Source organism: Eumetopias jubatus, unplaced genomic scaffold (genome assembly GCF_037043125.1).
Source record: "Eumetopias jubatus isolate StellerSeaLion01/CBP00866 unplaced genomic scaffold, mEumJub1_p1.0 scaffold_10, whole genome shotgun sequence".
In the NCBI taxonomy this organism is placed as follows: domain Eukaryota; kingdom Metazoa; phylum Chordata; class Mammalia; order Carnivora; family Otariidae; genus Eumetopias; species Eumetopias jubatus.
The window spans coordinates 118,026,491-118,048,421 of record NW_028274816.1 but is presented as its reverse complement, the minus strand read 5'-3'; the positions used below and the strand labels follow the sequence as shown (position 1 = coordinate 118,048,421).

At 39.6% G+C, this 21,931-nt stretch overlaps 2 protein-coding genes across 7 annotated transcripts in view; one reads left to right on the top strand and one right to left on the bottom strand.

The window, feature by feature from the left end:
* Window positions 1–21,931, bottom strand: part of USP32 (ubiquitin specific peptidase 32) — a 214,187-nt gene that overhangs the window by 148,296 nt on the left and 43,960 nt on the right. For all 6 annotated transcript variants that reach the window (XM_028109328.2, XM_028109329.2, XM_028109332.2 and 3 more), the window contains exon 2: window positions 294–421. In XM_028109328.2, coding sequence (XP_027965129.1) covers window positions 294–421 — 128 coding nt within the window. The remainder of the gene's footprint in view (window positions 1–293; window positions 422–21,931) is intronic.
* On the top strand, window positions 3,374–4,341 carry LOC148163474 (heterogeneous nuclear ribonucleoprotein A1-like). Its single transcript, XM_088027332.1, has one exon. The coding sequence runs from the start codon at window positions 3,379–3,381 to the stop codon at window positions 4,339–4,341; it is 963 nt and encodes a 320-aa protein (XP_087883458.1). The 5' UTR covers window positions 3,374–3,378.

Here is a 21,931-nt window from a genome sequence, read left to right as displayed (position 1 = left end):
ATCAGAGTAATGAAGTTTATAAGAATAAGAAGTCAGTCATACAAATGGTCCCATGGTTACAGTCAGTGGCTATTAAAGCTCAGAAGAATAAAAGCAGCAAACCACAGATCTGTGTTACTCCCATTTGGCCTCTAAAAACACAGCCATATTGACATCTAAAATAAGACCTATTTACCTATTCAGCAAGAAAAATAACTGTAGGGAAGATTACACATGTTAAGACCAGAAAGCTCCTCAAGAATTCAGGCTGGTGGATAACCATCTCAAAGGAAAACCTAGAATATAAAGATTACCTCAGCAACTTTGGGAGGCACTCCATCCCCAAGCACTTCCCTGATGAAGCAGTGCTGGCCCATATAGTATGAGAGCCCACAGGTCCTCTTAAAGGCATCTTTCAGTCGTTTCAGCTCTACATCTGTAACTGCAATTCAGAAATTGAAGAGGGTAAGAAACCAGAAGAGAAAAGAAGTCTCTCGAAATCTTCATTTTTTAAAAATAAGTGTTGGCAAGAATGTGGAGAAAGGGAACCCTTGTGCATTGTTGGTGGGAACGTAAATTGGTGCAGCCACAATGGAACATTTTGGAGGTTCCTCAAAAAATTAAAAACAGAAATACCATATGATTCAGCAATCTACTTCTGAGTATTCCCCCCCTACACACACTTCTGAGTATTTCTCCAAAGAAAACAAAAACACTAATTTCAAAAGACAGATGCACCCCTATGTTCACTGCAGCATTATGTACAATAGCCAAATTATGGAAGCAACCTAAGTGTCCATTAATAAATAAATGGGTATAGGGCACCCGGGTGGCTCAGTTGGTTGAGCATCCGACTCTTGATTTTGGCTCAGGTCATGATCTCAGGGTCCTGAGATCAAGCCCCGTGTCAGGCTCCGTGCTCAGTGTGGAATCTGCTTGAGATTCTCTCTCTCCCTCTGCTTCTCCCCCCAGTCACGCTCGTGTGTGCACGCTTTCACTCTCTCTCTCAAAATAAATAAATATTTAAAAAATAATGAATGGATAAAGATAAGGTATGTGTATATATATACACACACACACACATATATATGTAATACAGAATATTACTCAGACATGAAAAAGAACAAAATCTTGCCATTTGCAACAATTTGGATGGACCTAGAGGGCATTATTCTAAATGAAATTAAGTCTGACAGGGAAAGACAAATACTGTATGATTTCACATACATGTGGAATCTTAAAAACAAAACAAAACAGAAACAGACTCATAAATACAAAGAACAAACTGGTGGTTGACAGAGGAGAGACAGATGAGGGGATGGATAAAATAGGTAAAGGGGATGAAGAGTACAAACTTTCCAGTTATAAAATAAATAAGTCACGGGGATGTAAAGAGCAGCATTGGGAATATAAATAATATTGTATTAACCTTGTATGACAACCATTCATAATGTATATAAATCACTATGTTGTATACCTGAAACTAATATTACATTGTATACCAACTATACTTCAGCTTCCTTTGGGATGAAAATTATATTATTTATACTCCTTGAGCACTTATCTATCCATGTGGAGGACAGTCTCCAAGCTTAGCTTAGATTTTGTCATCGTTTACAAAGAAAGTAATCTATAAATTATTCTAACAACCTAGTATTTCTAGACACCCACCATCAAAAAAAATTACTGAGTCGTTACTTTAGGCGTTTTGAAGACCTTTTTTCACCAATTAGAACAATATCTGCCTAGAAGGAGAAGAAAAATACTCTTTAATATTACGTAGTCAGTTCAAGGATCATAACGGAGGCACAGAAAAGGTAGGTACCTTTAGCGGATGCTGGGAGAAAGAGAAGACTCTGGACAGAGAGGATGATTACATAAAAATGTAAAGGCTAACTAAAGCAAAAGAGACAAGGGCATGCCAGGCAGAAATGACAGTTCGTTATAAAGTACAATAATGAATGGAGTGTATGGAACTATATGTTACTAGAACAAAATAAACAAGGCAGGGAGTAGTAAATGATAAACCTAGGGTGGCAGTCATTTGACCAAGTCATAGAAATTTTGCTCTGTCATAATAAAGAAGGGATATAGTCAGACACAATTCAGATACAAATTCCAGGCAGACAGGAAACAGGACCCAGTCAGATACAATTCAGATAGTTCATTCTACCAGTAGTGGAATATGAGAATAAGGAATATGGAATAGGAGAAGCAAAAAGTAGACTAATACAAGAAGAAAAGGAAAAGCTAAATCTGGGAAATGTCTAGAAGAAAAGTCAGTAGAACTTGGAGCCTGAGAAACAATCTAGGATAATATTCAGGATTCTAGTCAGGGAAACATGGTATTATCATGTAGAAAGGGAATGTAAGAAAAAGATAAGTGAGGAAGAAAAGATGATAAACTCTGGTAAGGATATACTGCATATGAAAAACCTTGGGGAAATTCAGTGCGTTTTTACAATGATGAGTGTAAAGCTTAGGAGAGGTTTGAAGAGAATCATCAGCATAGAGGTGGCAACTAAAACCATATATAAGCACAGTGAATCAGAGAAAAAAACTGTAAGAAACCAATGCTTACAGGATCTGCAGACAAAGAAAAAATACTCTAAGAATATTGATAAGGAACAGTTAGAACAGGAAAAACAAGAAAGTATAGTGTCCAAAGGACAAGGAAAAGGGATTGGTCTACAGTCTCGCATAAGGTAGAAAGACCAACAAGATAAGGACTGAAGAGTCCCTGGCACGTATATTATCATTCAATAAATGTTCATAGTAGGGAGAGAAACATGGGTTTGACAATTTATAGGGCAATGATAAAACAATAACAACTAATACTTGAATAAGTAGCTAGAGGAAAGTGTGAATACTACATGCTTAATTCATTAAAATTTGGAGTCATACTATTAATATCCTCAATATACTCATTTTTTTCCTTAAAGAATACAAAAGTGAGGGGTGCCTGGATGGCTCAGTCGGTTAGACCTTGGACTCTTGATTTCAGCTTGGGTCGTATCTTGGGGTCAGGACATCAGGCCCCGTGTCAGGTGGAGGCTGCTTGAGATACCCTCCCTCTCCTTCTGCCCCGCCCATGTGTGCACTCTCGCTCTTAAAAAAAAAAGGAATGCAAAAGTGAAAAACAGAACAAAGCTCATCTCATACTATAGTAATGGAAAAGAAATTACTTCAGCTACTGGAATACATATTTCTTCAAGATGCCCAATTTTCATTAACAACTTTACTAACAAATTAGAAGGCTGACAGTCCAGCGGAAGAGACAAGAAAATCAATCATTGGGATATAAAATGATAATCTCGAGATATGTTCGTTAGATTACTCCTTTCTGCCTGTGGAGGCCGCAGAGTAAGCATCGTTAAAGTCTCCCCTCCCACGACCGTCATGTCTAAGTCAGAGTCTCCCAAAGAGCATGAACAGCTGAGGAAGCTCTTCATCGGAGGTTTGAGCTTTGAAACAACCGATGAGAGTCTGAGGAGCCATTTTGAGCAATGGGGAACGCTTACGGACTGTGTGGTAATGAGAGATCCAAACACCAAGCGCTCCAGAGGCTTTGGGTTTGTCACATATGCCACTGTGGAGGAGGTGGATGCAGCCATGAACGCAAGGCCACACAAGGTGGATGGAAGAGTTGTGGAACCAAAGAGGGCTGTCTCAAGACAAGATTCTCAAAGACCTGGTGCCCACTTAACTGTGAAAAAGATTTTTGTTGGTGGCATTAAAGAAGACACTGAAGAACATCATCTAAGAGATTATTTTGAACAGTATGGGAAAGTTGAAGTGATCGAGATCATGACTGACCCAGGCAGTGGCAAAAAGAGAGGTTTTGCTTTTGTAACATTTGATGACCATGACTCTGTAGACAAGATTGTCATTCAAAAATACCACACTGCGAATGGCCACAACTGTGCAGTAAGGAAAGCCCTATCTAAGCAAGAGATGGCTAGTGCTTCATCCAGCCAAAGAGGTCGAAGTGGTTCTGGAAACTTTGGTGGTGGTCGTGGAGGTGGTTTTGGTGGGAATGACAACTTTGGTCGTGGAGGGAACTTCAGTGGTCGAGGTGGCTTTGGTGGCAGTCGAGGTGGTGGTGGATATGGTGGCAGTGGGGATGGCTGTAACGGATTTGGTAATGATGGAAGCAACTCTGGAGGTGGCAGAAGCTATAATAGTTTTGGCAATTACAACAATCGATCCTCAAATTTTGGACCCAGGAAAGGAGGAAATTTTGGAGGCAGAAGCTCTGGCCCCTATGGTGGTGGAGGCCAATACTTTGCCAAACCACGAAACCAAGGTGGCTGTGGTGGTTCCAGGAGCAGCAGTAGCTATTGCAGTGGCAGGAGGTTTTAAGTGCTGCCAGGAAACAAAGCTTAGCAGGAGAGGAGAGCCAGAGAAGTGACAGGGAAGCTACAGGTTACAAGAGATTTGTGAACTCAGCCAAGCACAGTGGTGGCAGGGCCTAGCTGCTACAGAGAAGACATGTTTTAGACAATACTCATGTGTATGGGCAAAAAACTCGAGGACTGTATTTGTGACTAATTGTACAACAGGTTATTTTAGTTTCTGTTCTGTGGGAAGTGTAAAGCATTCCAACAAAGGGTTTTAATGTAGATTTTTTTTTTTTTGCACCCATGCTGTTGATTGCTAAATGTAATAGTCTGATCCTGACGCTGAATAAATGTGCCTTTAAAAAAAAATAAAAATAAAAAAATAAATAAAATGATAATCTCATACACTGTTGGTTACAGATCATTTGAAGGACTATTTGGTAGTATGTTTAAAAAATAGCAATCTATTGACAAACTTACTCATTTATAAAATGAGAAAATATATGTAATAGGCTTTTTTTTTTTAAGATTTTATTTATTTATTTGACAGAGAGAAAGATAGCGAGAGCAGGAACACAAGCAGGGGGAGTGGGAGAGGGAGAAGCAGGCTTCCCGCTGAGTGGGAAGCCCGATGTGGGGGCTCGATCCCAGAACCCTGGGATCATGACCTGAGCCGAAGGCAGAAGCTTAATGACTGAGCCACCCAGGCACCCCTGTAATAAGCTTTTTAAAGCATTTATAAGAAGCAAATGATGACCATCAACACAGGACAGATTAAGTTACTATATATAGTTGAAACAGAGTATCAGACACTAATATACTGCCCAGATCCACAATTACTGAAAATAAACAGCATTTTTATTTATTCAAAATAGACTAACAATTAGCTCATATGTAGACAAGGAGTACATACATTAAAAGTGTTCTCTTCTACAAGTGAAACTTTGAAAACTTTAAAAATAAAAATTTAGGAGGATTGCAATCCCAGCTGGGCCACTCCTTATCCCTGGAGCCTTCTGTAAGATGGCAATTCGAAGAGTATGTACCTTACTGGGTGGCTGGGAGGATTCTGTTCACTAATGCAAAGTGCTCAGAACAGTGCCTGAGTTATAGGAAGCCATCTAAATGTTATTTATTGTGGCTATCATCATCGTATCTGTGAGATAAGAATAGGTTCCTATAACTGTTGTGAGAAAATCATGAAATAAAATGAAATTATACCATAATACTTCCCATATGTTTCTAACAGCTTCACATACTTTTGTTTAAACTAAGGTGCCCAATGAATATAAACCATATAATAGGTTTAGGACATCCAGACATTCAATAAATGGTATCTACTTTAAAAATTAAATAACAAAAATAAAATAAAAATTTAGGCAGATGGAAAACAGACCAGAATCAAGCCTAGTAAAATTTTAAAGTAGGAAAACATAACATTAATGTAGTTATTTTAATTTTAGAAAGAAAAAACAATTTCAGGTAAAAAATGGAAAACTGAACACATTTTTTAAATTTATTTATTTGTCAGAGAGAGGGAGAGTACAAGCAGGGGGGAGCCAGAGGCAGAGAAAGCAGCATGGTCCCCACTGATCCCTGACACATGGCTCGATTCCAGGACCCTAGGATCATGACCCGAGCCGAAGGCAGATGTTTAACGGACTGAGCCATCCAAGCATCCCTGAACACATATTTTTAAAAATCTCTTCTCTTGGGGCAGCTGAGTGGTTCAGTCAATTAACTGTCTGACTCTTGATTTCAGCTCGGGTCATGATCTCAGGGTCTTAAGAGCATGCCCCACATGGGGCTCCATGCTCAGTGTGGAGTCTGCTTGGCATTCTCTCCCACTCCCTCTGCCCCTCCCTCAGCTCACACTTGTACTCTTTCTCTCAAATAAATAAATAAAATCTTTAAAAAAAAAATCTCTTGGGGCACCTGGGTGGCTCAGTTGTTAAGCGTCTGCCTTCAGCTCAGGTCATGATCCCAGGGTCCTGGGATCAAGTCCCGCATCGGGCTCCCTGCTCAGCAGGAAGCTGCTTCTCCCTCTCCCACTCCCCCCTGCTTGTGTTCCCTCTCTTGCTTTCTCTGTCAAATAAATAAAAAAAATCTTTAAAAAATAATAAGAAAAAATCTCCTCTCTCTCTAGACTTCACTAAAATTACAGCAAGAATTAAAAAGGATATAAACTCACAAGGACAAAGAGAAGAGAAAACTGAGGACCTAAGAGTCAAATATTTCTGGTAACCATTAAGTGTCTTGAGGGGTGGTGACTGACCTAAGCAGACCAAAGAATTAAAACCTAAGCACTAGAAATATAAACAAGAAGCAAACTAATTTACCTGTTTTACCCTATCCAGAGCACCCCAAAAAAGGCTCAGGGACTGATGGTACCAGTTACCACCAAAGGTGCAGGTCAGGGGCGGGGTAGGTGGTAAAAGGTGGGGATAAAGAAAGACTGACTGGTTGAGAGTCTATATAAAAAGTAATTAGACTCTCAGGTCTAACCTTGAAGCATGATGTAGTCAGGCACGCCACCACTTTTACACAAACCTTTTAGATGTAGATATATATTAAAAGACCAGAGATACATTCTCTGGAGAATCTGAGGTAGAAAGGCTTCATACATGGAAATACCAGGTTTATCTGAGAGTTGTAAGAATAATGAGGTATGGGGCGCCTGGGTGGCTCAGATGGTTAAGCGTCTGCCTTCGGCTCAGGTCGTGGGATCGAGTCCCGCATCGGACTCCCTGCTCAGTGGGAAGCCTGCTTCTCCCTCTCCCACTCTCCTTGCTTGTGTTCCCTCTCTCGCTGTGTCTGTCAAATAAATAAATAAAATCTTTTTTAAAAAAAAAAAGAACATATACTGTATGACTGCATTATATTAAAGTCTTAAAGAGGCAAAACTAGCTATGGTGACAAAGACAGTGGTTAACCAGTGGTGGAGTGAAGGGTGTGTGGGTAGAAATGTAGGGAACAGACTGCAAAGAAATAGGAGGGAACTCTTCTGAGGTGATGGAAATGTTTTATATATTTGCCTGGGGTGGCAATTACACAAGAGAATACATTTGTCAAAACTAATTAAACGGAATACTTAAAATCTGTGCATTGTAAATAAATTTTATTTCAATAGAGTGGACCTTTAAAAAATGAATGAACAAAGAACACCAAATATTGAGGAAGATTCCAACAAGGAAGGTAGCAAAACAAATAGGGGTTAGCGGGGTGAACAAAAATAATGAAGAATGAAAAAAAAAACTAAAACCTCCAAATACTCTTAGAGAAGGATAAAAAAAAATTACATCCAAATAAGTACTATAAAATATAGTAATGAGAAAGTAACAATAATCTCTTGGACCCTTTCACAGCCAGCTATAAGAGAATGCTCTACATCAAAAGAAGGGGATATAATGTATGGTGATTAACATAATAAAAAATAAAAAAAAATAAGAGGATAAACAAAAGAAAGAAAAGGGATCTAGGAAACATTGACTCCAGCATGAGAGTGGTAAAGGACGGCTGATTATGACATGACATCCCAGGATGACAGCTACACAATAGACCTAGAGGACCGGGCCAGATTAGAAACGAAGGGCTCCAGAAAAACAGACAGCAGGACAGTAAACCAAGTGATGCATCTGACCACAGTGCAAACAGCTTTAAGAGGTATTTCACCCTCAAAAAATAAATCTCAAGGACTAGTCTTATTTTAGGTTTTTCTTAACAACCTAAAAAAGAGAAGCATTTCAAAATACAGTCGACCCTTGAACAATACAGGCTTGAACTGCATGGGTCCACTTATACGTGGACTTTTTTCAATAATGATGCTGAAAAATTTTTTGAAAATTTGCAATCTGAAAAAAACAGATGAACTGTATAGCCCAGAAACATCAAAAAAACTGAAAGGTATGTCATGAATGCATGAAATATATGTAGATACTTGTCTATTTTATCATTTACTACCATAAAATATATTTATTAGAAAAAGTTAAAATTTATCAAAACTTACACACACTTACATACATGGTACCATTCCAACCGAGAGAAATGTAAACAAATGTAAAGATGCAGTATTAAGTCATAACTGCATAAAATTAACTGTAGTACATACTGTACAACTGTTAATAATTTCATAGCCATCTCCTGTTGCTATTACAGTGAGTTCAAGTGTTAGAATGTCTGTTTAAAATGCTGTGTGATGCTAATCATTTCTGTGTGAATAGTTCATCTCTCCAGTAAATTGCGTATCACAGTAAAAAGTGATCTCTCGTGGTTCTCACGTATTTTTCATGTTGAGTACAAAACCATAAGACTTGAATAACATCAGGGGACCCATAGGAAGTGCCACTAGCGATGCCGGAAGTGCTCCCAAGAAGCAGAGAAAAGTCAAAACATTGTAAGAAAAAGCTGAATTGCCTGATATGTACCACAGACTGAGGTCTGCAGCTCTGCTGCCCACTATTTCAAGATAAATGAATCCACTAAGGACCATTTAAAAAATTTTAAAAAAAAAGGGAAATTTGTGAAGCCATCACCACATCTGTACCAGCAGGAGTGAAAACCTTGTACTTTAGTGAAATACCTTCTTATCTTGTACTGAAAATGCAGCTTTTATGTGGGTGCAGGTTGTTAATAAGAAAGGCGTACCTGTAGACTCTAATATGATTCAAGAAAAATCAAATTCATCAGATGACAACTTACAGCAAAAAGAAGATGAATGATCTAAAGCAAGCTGAAGAATTTAATGCTAGCAAAGGATGGTTTGAGAATTTGAAAAAGAGGTTTGCCTTAAAAAGTCAACAAGAAAAGCAGGTTTTGCGACCAAGAGGCAGTAGATGAATTCCCAGACGCCATTTAGAAAATCACTGGGGAGAAGGATATCTGCCTGAGCAAGTTTTTAATGCAGATGTAAGTGTCCTAGCCTGTGAAAAAAAAAAATGCCACAAAGAACATTTATTAGTAAGGAAGAGAAGCAAGCACCAGGATTTAAGGTAGGAAGAGCTAGGCTAACTCTACTGTTTTGTACAAATGCAGCTGGGTTAATGATCAGGACTGCCCTTATCTCTAAAGTTGCAACCACCTGATCTTTGAAGGGAAAAGATAAACATCAGCTGCCAGTCATTGGGTTGTACAACAAGAAGTCTCTGGACAACGAGAACCAGTTTCCTAAATTGGTTCCATTAATGCTCTGTCCGTATAGTCGGAAGTACCTTGCCAGTAAGGGTCTACTTTTTAAAGTTCTTTTGATTCTCATCCTTGTTAAATTTTGAACACTGGACCCTGTGGCCAGGACTGCTAATGCCACTCATACCACCCATGCCAAATGCATTCTGCACAGTTCCAGCCTCTGTATCACCATGTCCTGAGTCACAGTCTGGCAGGTGGTCATCTGAGTGGTGGAGCCACAAGGAGACATGTCCAACTGCAAGAATGTCTGGGAAATTAGGTTTTTCCCTCTAATGGATGGAGGTTGTCTCCACCCCTACCAAGACTCTTAAAAACAAACAAAAAAAAGACTCTTTAAGTGTGACATCCCTTTACGTAGGAAAAGGGGTACAAATCCTGGGGGTGGACACTGCGGTTGAGGAATGGAAAAACAATGACAAATTTCAGCAGTTCTCAGACTAGAACTTTATCTGGTCCATTGTAGGCACTCAGATTTACTTAGATGAGTGACTAGTAAATCACACTTTTCAAATGAAAAAATATTTTTGATATTGAACAATGCCCCTGACCACCCAGAACCCCATGATTGCAACACCAAAGGTGTCAAAGTGATCTACTTGCACCTAAACATAATGTCTCTAATTCAACCTCTAGATCAGGGGCTCAGGTCATAAGAAGCCTTAAAGGTCATTACATGTGGTACTCTATGGAAGGGACTGTCAATGCTATGGAAGAGAACCCCAAAAAGAGAGAACATCATGAGGCTCTGGAAAGATTACACCACTGAATATGCCATCACTGTTAATAGAAAAAGCAGTGAAAGCCATCAAAGCCTGAAACAATAAATTCCTGCTGGAGAAAACTGTGTCCAAATGTTATGCATGCCTTCACAAGATGTACAACACAGTCAATCAAGGAAAACACAAAAGAGATTCTAGATATGGCCAAAAAAAAAAAAAAAGTGGGGGATTAGAGTTTCAAGATAGGGATCTTGGAGAAATTCAAGAGCTAATAGACACACCAGAAGGCAGAACTTGATGGGGACATGATGGAGATAAGTGCTTCCAAACCAGTGCCAGATGATGAGAAAGAAGATATAAAAGACGCAGTGCCAGCTACTGGGTATTCACCCCAAAGATACAAATGTAGGGATCCAAAGGGGTACGTGCACCCCAATGTTTAAAGCAGCAATGTCCACAATAGCCAAACTGTGGAAAGAGTCAAGATGTCCATCGACAGATGAATGGATAAAGAAGATGTGGTACATATACACAATGGAATATTATGCAGCCATCAAAAGGAATGAGATCTTGCCATTTGCAACGACGTGGATGGAACCAGAGGGTGTTATGCTGAGTGAAATAAGTCAATCAGAGAAAGAAAAGTATCATATGACCTCACTGATATGAGGAATTCTTAATCTCAGGAAACAAACTGAGGGTTGCTGGAGTTGGGGGGTGGATGGGAGGGATGGGGTGGCTGGGTGATAGGTACTGGGGAGGGTATGTGCTATGGTGAGCGCTGTGAATTGTGCAATACTGCTGAATCACAGATTGTACTTCTGAAACAAATAATGCAATGTATGTTAAGAAAAAAAGAAGAAGAAGAAGATAGCAGGAGGGGAAGAATGAAGGGGACGAAATCAGAGGGGAAGACGAAGCATGAGAGACAATGGACTCTGAAAAACAAACTGAGGGTTCTAGAGGGGAGGGGGGTGGGGGGATGGGTTAGCCTGGTGATGGGTATTAAAGAGGGCACATTCTGCGTGGAGCACTGGGTGTTATACACAAACAATGAATCATGGAACACTACATCCAAAACTAATGATGTAATGTACGGTGATTAACATAACAATAAAAAATTTAAAAAAAAATTAAAAGAAGCAGTGCCAGAAAACAAATTGACATTAGACAATTTAGCAGAAAGATTTCAATTAGTCAAGCCTGTTTTGAATTCTTTTATGACCTGGACCCTTCTATGATATGGGCACTAAAACTAAAGCAAATGGTGGAAGAAGGATTGGTACTATATCATGCTGACATCTCTATGTGATGTTTTTAGAAAAACAAAAAAAGCAAAAAAGTCAGGCAGAAATTAGAATGTATTTCCATAAAGTTATACCGAGTGTGCTTGCCTCTTCTGCCTCCTATCCCACGTCCTCTGCCTCTGCCACCCGAGACAGCAAGACAAGCCCTCCTCTTCCTCCACCTCAGCCAATTCAATAAGACAATGAGGAAGACCTTTATGACAATCCACTTCTACTTAATGAATAGCAAATAATTATATGTCAAAGTTAAAAAGCTTATCTCTTGTGTATGTGTGTGTCTTTGTGTGAACATCTATTTATGGCAAGAACTGTAGACGTTTTTGTGTCATCATCATCTAACTATTCCTCATGTGGAACACCAGTGGACAGCCTACCTTTATGTATGCATGAAGTGAATGATATTCCATATAAAATAAATAATGCATTAGTTTTCTTACTGTTTTATAATTATTCTTTCAAAGAACTGTATTACTGGTACAGTATGCCTCTCTCATAATTGGAGACACTGCATTATCAGACTACGATCACAGGTATTTTTTTAATGTGACAATGTAATTTGAAAAGGACTACAGGGGTGCCTGGGTGGCTCAGTCGTTAAGCGTCTGCCTTCAGCTCAGGTCATGATCCCAGGGTCCTGGGATCGTGCCCCACATCGGGCTCCTTGCTCCGCGGGAAGCCTGCTTCTCCCTCTCCCACTCCTCCTGCTTGTGTTCCCTCTCTCACTGTGTCTCTCTGTCATATAAATACATAAAATCTTTAAAGAAAAGAAAAGAAAAGGATTACAATAATGTATGCCATGAAAACTGTATAAGGATTCATTCATAAGATGAATTCATTAGACTAGGCTAATGTGAAACTAATGGATCAATAACACCAGGCTACCATAAAGCAATCATATTGCTGCTGCTTTATTATCAAATCATGAATTGTTAAGCCTATAAATAAATACGAATTTCTTGTTCACACTATCTTTTCATTTTTGATGCCTGTTAGTAATACATATAACATCTACAATCTTTTATATTATATATGATAATATTGATGTAGGTACTCACAGATGATTCATCTTGTAAACATATGACACAAACTTACGATCTCAATAAAAATAGTAGTGTTATAAATGTATTTCCTCTTCCTTGTGATTAATAACATTTTCTCTAGCTTACTTTAAGAATACAGTATATAATACACATACAAGATATGTGTTAATTGAATGTTTATGTAAACAGTAAAGGTTCCAGTCAATAGCAGGCTATTAACTGTTAAGATTTTGGGGAATCAAGGGCACCTGGCTGGCTCAGTCGGTAGAGTTTGATCTCTAGACTCTTGATCTCGGGGTCGTGTCTTGAGTTCAACCGTCATGTTGGGCAAAGAGATTACTTAAATTTTTTTTTGAGAATCAAGAGTTTTCTGTGAATTTCTGACTGCCCAGGGGGTCGGTGCCCCTAACCCTCAAGGGTCAAGGGTCAACTGTACACCTATAACATAAACCACCCAGAATCTTATTGAAAGCTATAAGGACAGAACCATAATCCCTCCTCAAACAGGAAGTGTGAACAGAAGACAACAACAAGGAAGCACCAAAGGTAAAGAAAGAAGGGCAAAATTTTTTTTCTCATATCAAAACAGATTTTCAGGGAAATTTAACACAAATCTCATCCAACAAAAAGCCTTGGTGACTTCAAGACATCTGTTTTTAAAATATTCAATTGGTGAGAATTAGCAATTCACAATCAAATATCAAGATCTGGTAAGAAAAAGAAAGTACTTGATAATCACTTTCTGACTGTAGCACAAAAGAAGTAAAAGCAATTACACAGAAAGGGCCGATACTGGACCAGAGATAAAACAAAGATTATGGTATTCACTACTGAAATAGAATCTTTTCAGTAAGACCATCCTGAAATGCAAAACATAAAAATTAAAATATTACAAGCTACTGAGCCCTGGGCGCCTGGGTGGCTCAGTCGGTTTAAGCGACTGCCTTCGGCTCAGGTCATGATCCTGGAGTCCCGGGATCGAGTCCCACATCGGGCTCCCTGCTCAGCAGGGAGTCTGCTTCTCCCTCTGACCCCCTTCCCTCTCGTGCTCTCTCTCTCTCTCATTCTCTCTCAAATAAATAAATAAAAATCTTTAAAATAAAAAAAAATATTACAAGCTACTGAGCCCTTACTTATCATATGCCCAAACACTGTGCTATGCAATGGAGAATACAAACCTATATAATAATCAACTCGACCTTCAAGAGACAGACTCATGAATAAATAATGACAATATAGTAAATATAAAAGACATAGCTGGGCACAGAGGAAGAACACCTAAAAAGAGAGGAAGAGTGCTCTAAAACTACATCACTAAACACAACTTACAGTAAAACAGACAACTACCTGCATCTAGTGATTACTTCCATATACTTATGGAATATACTTATTGTGAGTTCTTCTTACATTTGATCATGTATAGCATGACATTCTAAAAACCTATTTGACCTATAATAAACCTAATATAGCAACTTATCAACATAAACAACCTAATCACCAGTTATAATCATGTTTTTAAGAGAAAATTGCAGTATTCTGTGATAAGATTTACAGGTTGGTATAACTAATGTGGCTGGATTTGAGTTAGTTGTCATGAGAAGGAGAAGAGATGGGGCGCCTGGGTGGCTCAGTCGTTAAGCGTCTGCTTTCAGCTCAGGTCATGATCCCGGGGTCCTGGGATCGAGCCCCATATCAGGCTCCCTGTTCCGCGGGAAGCCTGCTTCTCCCTCTCCCGCTCCCTCTGCTTGTGTTCCCTCTCTCGCTGCGTCTCTCTCTGTCAAATAAATAAATAAAATCTTTTTAAAAAAGAGAGAGAGAAGAAGAGAGAACTAACTTCTGGAATTCCCCATGTGCTTTCAGGCCATCAACCTTCTCATCTGAATGGGAAAATGAAAAGCCCTCAGACATGGACAACAGGGCTAGCCACAGATTTGTGCTTCCTGGTTTTCCCATCCCAGATTTTCCCATCCTTTCTCATCATTTGGTTTTCTGAGCAGGGCAAAGGAAACGGTGTACTTTGATGCGCTAAAAGGAGGATGCTGAATTTACTCCAGGCAGCAGTCTATGTCCCGCTGAAGGACTACATAATCAGGGCAGTGGGTGCTAACGAGAAACTTGTGCTTCTTCAATACTCTCCACTATTTCTGAACCACATTTCATCTGATCTTTACCAACACTATCAATACGAATTATCTAAATAAATGAAAATACATGCATAATTCCAACTGAAAAGGCCAGAAACATTAGACATCTCCCTCACACCTGACTGTTCTCAGATCGGACACTAGAAAGAAAAGCTGTATGAATAAAAATATTCTGTGGCTCCTTTGCTAAGAAAGAAAAGTTCAAGCATAACAGGAATTACTGGAGATAGTAAAGAGTGATGGTGCAAAGCTCAAAAACAAATACCTACAGGGAGGAGGAGGGCAATCTAAGTGAGGAATCCCTGCCAACCCAGCTACCACCTAACAATGGAACAAAGGGGAAGGAAGAGAAAGAAAGAGAGAAGAGGAAGAAGGGAAATATCAAGAAGAAGGAAACTTCTGTAGCTCTTGACAGACAACTTAAGGGAAGAGCATTGTCATTGTATCCAAGCAACTGTATTAGATTTGAGCATGAGTGCTGTTTTACCTAAAGCCAAGTAAGTCATATTACCGTGAGTATTCATCAACACTATAATATATAAAAAGTCATTAACATTCTATAAAATTATAAACAAAATCATCCTTCATAAAACAAATTTTGCTATCAACATTACATGAAAGAAGTCAGGAGTCACTTGGTATTAACAGATCAAAGTTTCAATCTGGTGAGTTGGCTATATTCACTGGTTACAGGTTACACAAAATATGGTATTTACTCAAAGCATGGATACGTTCACTTGCTATACTTTATCTACACAAGGTCCTAATCACACAAAAGCCCCTTGAACTAAAGTCACCAAGAATTCATCATGTACTCATTTTAAAAATAAGACTATTTTGTAACAGATTAAAGAATGGGGTTTCTTTGATATAACCCATACATACGACACAAGACTACTACAAAGTTCACTAAATCCAAGACTTGTCTAGAGGGTATTTTTAAATTTGTTTTTTAAATACAAACAAGAGCAGAAAAAACATTTCACAATTTTGTCTAGCAGTTTCTAGTTAATTGTAATCCAAGCATATTCTGAGTAGTCATTATGAAATATCATAAAAACTAAATAGATGTGTATTTCACCTAACATATATAATCGGCAACAGTGTGTTGAGTTCTATGGGGGGTACAAAGAAAAGGTATTGTCCTTGGTGGGGGTTTTTGTTTTCATTTCCTTGATTTTAAAAGCTTAAAATCTGTCAATAAATACTTGAGTCGTATTCTGGTCAGTGAAAGAAGAAGAAGGAGTAAACTTTTTAAAATGGGAATTCAAGGGGTGCCTGGGTGGCTTAGTCAGTTAAGCGGCTGCCTTCGTCTCAGGTCATGATCCCAGGGTCCTGGAATTGAGCCCCACATCAGGCTCCTTGCTCAGCGGGGAGCCTGCTTCTCCCCTGCCTGCCGCTCCCCCTGCTTGTGCTTGCTCTCTCCCCCAGTGTCAAATAAATAAATAAAATCTTTAAATATAAAATAATATGGGAATTCAAGGGGTGCCTAGGTGGCCTCAGTCAGTTAAGCCTCTGCCTTTGGCTCAGGTCATGATCTCAGGGTCCTGGGATCGAGTCCCATATCGGGCTCCCTGCTCAGCCCGAGGGGGAGCATACAGTTCCTCCTCGCTCACTCTCTTGAGTAAATAAATAAAATCTTAAAAGGAGAATTCAAATCTGGAAGCTACTGAAAGACTAAATTTGATGTAAGAGTTCTATTAAGTGCTCAGTGTTCATATAGACACAACATACTCCCCTTGAACAACTTTACATTTTGAAGAAGAAAGCCCGGAGAAACATACATCGGCCCTCATACAAAACCACCCCTCCTCATTTTATTTCATTTTCTGCTAACAGAGGAGAAGGAAGAAGGGTCACTGGACCTCAGTTTGAGATTTCCAACACTATGGAAAAATATTTACCAAAATGCCTACCATCTATCTGCTCCCTGGACAAAGAAATGATGCAGGAAAGAGAAAGAAGGCAAGACTGAGTGAAGGGAGGAAAACAGAATAATAAAGTTAACAAAGTTAAAGAGAAAGATTAGGTAGAACATATTAGACAAAAAGGCAAAAGAAATCAAATACATTTCACTGGTATATGTAATAAAAAGTTAAAATAATAAGACTGTCACTTCTGCTGTAGTCCCAAGCCTGCCCAGATTCAAGAAGAGCAACCACAGATCCCGCTTTTCATGGGAGAAGTGTCATAATCATATTGCAAGCAGCAAGTGGGATAGGAGATATTGTCATGCCATCTTTTAAAAAAATATAATCTGCCAGGGGCGCCTGCCTAGGTGGCTCAGTTGTTAAGCATCTGCCTTCGGCTTGGGTCATGGTCCCAGGGTCCTGTGATCAATTCCTGCTTTGGGCTCCCTGCCAAGCCGGGAGCTGCTTCTCCCTCTGCCCACTGCTCCCCCTGCTTGTGTGCGCTCTCTCTCTCTGACAAATAAAAATATAATCTGGCATATAATGAACACTAAATATTTGTACCAAGTTTTCTTTTTTCCATAGCCACTATTTACAAATCTTTGCAAGACAAGTTATATACATAGGTACTAAAGAAAACAGCACGTTGCAAAAAAAGAAGTGTTACTAAGTAAGTCAACCATACCACTCTCCTTCAGGAATACTCAATGATTATAGTAGACTACCCCTAGCCAAAAACAGAGCTAAACTAAAGATTTAAACTTCCAAGCTAACATCTTAGAAAAGGTACAAAATAGAAAGAGAGAAGACAGAGGAAAAGCATGTGATCTGCTACCCAACTGGGAAAGATCAAAATCCCATCTGTACTACACCTAAGGGCATTATTTCAGAAACTGGAAGTAACCCAGTCTTAGGGGAAAAAAGGGAGGGAAAGGAGATTGTGAATTATTTCTTCACAAGGAACTTCAGCATCTAAGATCTATCAAAAGAAAAGGAAGGAAGGAAGGAAGGAAGGAAGGAATGGAGGGTGGGAGGGAGGAAGGGAGGAATGGGGGAAGTGGGGGAAAGGAGGGAAGGAGGAAAGGAGGGAAGGAAAAGTAGTCCAAGGCAAAAGGGAAAGAAAAAGTAGGCTAGCTTCCAGTGACTCCCTGATCAGGGAGGCTCTAGGGTCTATCTAGAGCCCTTCTTCCTCAGTTTAAATGAAAATTTTCTCCTCTCCTTACTCAACATGACTTCTATAATTAAGTATGACTTAGCAAGGCAATGGATACACCGTCCCTGGAAATGAAAATCAAAGATGAAACAGAGCTAGGTAAAATTGTAATTATTTTGTCATAGACTTTTTAAAAGGGTAGGGGGAAGCATAATCTGAAAAAAAAATACATTTATAAAAATTCATTTACAAAGCAGAGCTATCAAGACTAATTCTGTCTAACTTTGTTTTAAGCAATAAGTACCTTCAAATCATTCAACTAGGGATTTCAGAAATTTCCCTAATTATCATTTTAATGTTATAGTCTGTATATCCTAAATATTCATTATCTGCAGTTCCTACAGTTTTTAACTGCACGTGGCCTATAAGCATAACATTCTTTCTTTTTTAAAATGGTGCTTTTAGCTGATTTTTCTCAACAGTCTTTTATTAAATGCTACTATGTGTCAGTCACTATAAAGATGAATAAGACATAGTTCACACATTCTAATACTTCAAATTTCAATAGGTAAGATTGGCACACAACCAAATAACTGTTATACCAGATAGGAAATGTTACAGTGGAAGTAGTAAAATGCAGTCCCAAAATAGGGAGTGATTAATTCTGAGTTGGTGATTAAGAAAGGCTTCCAAGAGGTTGATTCTTGAAGTGAAGGGGTTCACCTGGCAAAAAAAAAAAAGACCGAAGGGTATTCCATGCAAGGAAAACATATATAAAAGAATAAAGTAGCACAGGGGCGCCTGGGTGGCTCAGTTGGTTAAGTGACTGACTTCGGCTCAGGTCATGATCCCAGGGTCCTGGGATTGAGCCCTGAGTCGGGCTCCCTGCTCGGCGGGAGGCCTGCTTCTCCCTCTCCCACTCCCCGCTGCTTGTGTTCTCTCTCGCACTGTGTCTCTCTATTAAATAAATTAATAAAAATCTTTAAAAAAAAAGAATAAAGTAGCACAATAATCAGGAACTGCAAGTACTTTGATATAAATGAACTATAGGTTGCAAGAAGCAGAGCTGCAGGAAATGAGAATGGAATGATAACTGGCAAATATATACAACCCTACTTTATTCAAGGTGATAATGTTGCCAGCTAAAAAAAAAAACCTATACTTTCCAGCTTCCCTTGCAACTAGAAATGGCCAGTGAAATGTAACAAAAAATGCTAAGAGTAGACTCTTTAAAAAGTTCTAGATAGTTAGTAATGAATGTCCTTTTGCTTTTGTCTCTTCCTCCCACCTGGAACTCAGAAAGCAATGGCTACCTCTCCAGCCCCTCTCCTACACTACAAATGAACCTGAAGTTATAAACCACAGAAAAAGCTTAGATGACCATGAAATTACCATACAACCTCTGGATACCCAATCTCCAGATTTGTATGTGAGAAAAATAAATTCCTACATCTTATTTAAGAAATTTTCTGTTTAGGGGATACCTGGGTGGCTAAATCGGTTAAGCATCTGCCTTGGGTTCAGGTCATGATCCCAGAGTCCTGGGGTGGAGCCTGGCATCGGGCTCCCTGCTCAGCGGGGAGTCTGCTTCTCCCTCTGCCTGCACTCCCCCTGCTTGTGCTTTGCAGGCTCTCTCTCTGACAAATAAATAAATAAAATCTTTAAAAAAAAAAAAAGAAAGAAAGAAAAATTTTCTGTTTAGGGGTGCCTAGGTGGCTCAGTCGGTTAAGTGTCTGCCTTCAGCTCAGGTCATGGTCTCGGGGCCCTGGGATGGAGCCCCACATCGGACTCCCTCCTGCTCATGCTCTCTCTCTCTCTCAAATAAATAAAATCTTAGAAAAAAAAAATTTCTGTTTAATACTCATCCAAACTTAATCCTAACTGATAGAGGTATCCAGTCCAATTGTACGGAAGGACACTCTAAGCTATTTCTGAGTTTTTAAACAAATAAGTAACAAACAGATTTATGTTCACACTCGTGTTAAGATGTTAAAAAGATTAGAAAAACGCCACATAGGCAGCACCAAGACCAGCTGAGAAGCTACTGCATTCCTTCAGACAAGAGATGAGGGCTAAAAGGCAGATTCAAGAGACATTAAAATTGACTGAACAGGGTTCAATGGGTTCAATGGATAATTAATTAGCTGTGAAAGGACAAGAAAGAAAAAGGATCTAAATGTCTGCTTGGTCCTGAAGTGTATTCAGTGTCACTGATGAAGATGAAGTCTATACCAGAATTTTAATATTTTACATGGTATTTACATTTCTGTTGGGCAAGAAATGTATGTGTCACTCCCAAAATTCAAACGTTGAAGCCCTAACCCCCACTGTGGCTGCATTTAGAGTTAAGAATTACTGTTAACTGAGGTTACAAGGGTGGGGCTAATAGGATTAGTACCCACAGAAGAAGACACACCAAAGAGCTCCTGCTTCCCTTCCTGACCCCCACCTCCCTGCATGCAAACAGAAGAAAGGCCATGTGAAGACTCAGAGCAGGGAGCCATCTGTAAGCCAAGAAGAGAGTCTTCGCCAGAAACTAAACCCTGCCAGAACCTCAATTTTGGACTCTCCAGCCTCCAGAACTGTGAGAAAGTAAGATTTCTATTGTTTAAGCCATCCAGTCTATGATATTTTGTTATGGCAGCCTAAGGTAATACAGAATTTGGTATTGAGAAATTGGGTGCTGCCATACCAAACCCCTAAAAATATGCAAGTGGCTTTGGAACTGGGTAATGGGTAGAGGCTGGAGGAGTTATGAGGTGCATGCTAAAAAAGGTCTAGAGGTGCCTGGCTGGCTCAGTAGGAAGAGCATGCAACTCTTGAACTCGGGATTGTGAGTTGGACCCCCACACTGGGTGCAGAGATTACTAAAAAAATAAATAAATAAGCTTTATATATAAAAGGCCCAGACTGCTGTGAAGGGACTACTGGTAGAAATATGGCCCTCAAAGGTGAGAAGCGGTGAAGAAAGGTGCGAGTTCAGAGAGAAGAAAGCCACAGAGACGGTCCCTATCATCTTAAAGAGTATTTAAATCATGAATAGAACGTTGGTTAGGAATAGGAACATTAAAGACCATTATGGTAAGATATCAGACAGAAATGAGGAACATGTTACTGGAAACTGAAGGAGAGGTGATCCTTGTTTTAAACAAACAAACAAAAAACAGCAAAGAGAGGCACCTGGGTGGCTCGGTTGGTTAAGCATCTGACTCTTGATTTCCTGCTCAGGTCATCATCTCAGGGTCATGAGATCAAGCCCCATGTCAGGCTCCACACTCAGCAGGGAGTCTACTTGAGATTCCCTCTGCCCCTCCCCCCACTCATGCTCGCTCACTCTCTCGCAAAATAAATAAAATCTTTAAAAAATGGCAAAGAACTTGGCTAAACTGTGTTCAGATTCTAGTGTTTTGTAAAAGATAAAACTTTGAGTGACAAAACTGGGTATTTAACTAAGAAAGGTTTCTAAGCAAAGTGTTGAAGACTTGTTTTGTCCTTACAACTTTTAGTAAAATGTGAGAGGAAAGAAATAAAATGAAGGAACCGTTAAGCAAAAAAGACCTAGAACTTGAAGATCTGGAAAATTCTCAGACTATCCATACTGCCAAAAATGATAAAGCTTATTCTGAAAAGAACACTAAGGGCATGTCCAAACTACTATTTGATAAGGAGATTAGTGTGGGTGTGAGCCACAAATTTAATCAACCACCTCAGCAGAAGCCAGGAATAAAGACTGGATAACAGCAGCAGAGCCGGTTGAGGCTGAGACACTAACGGGAAGAGGAAAAAAAAATGGTATGGAATGAAAGACAGCTATCAGACTTCTGGGATTCTACAGGATAAGACAATAGAGTTATCCAGCTTCAAACATGAGTTATCCTTTAATTTTTTAAAGTTTACCCCAAAGGGGATTCAGAGATGACAGGGCTGCCACTCCCACCACAGGTCCAGAGGGCAGGTCTGGTTTCTCCTCAGTTTCAAAGGGTGAAGCCTCCTTGGTTTGGGAGTAGGGAACCAAGATGCCACCACCCAGTGCCTCAAGAGCAAGGCCATGGCCCAGTACCTGGGAGCAGGGCTGCTCCACAGAACCATGAGAGTGGCACTGACTCCCAATGGGCCTGGCAGGCAGTGCTGAACCCAAGAGGATTGTTCTCAAAA

What these genes read in the sequence shown, in the direction of transcription:
- LOC148163474 (XM_088027332.1), top strand. Translation starts at nt 3,379, where the DNA reads ATGTCTAAGTCAGAGTCTCCCAAAGAGCATGAACAGCTGAGGAAGCTC.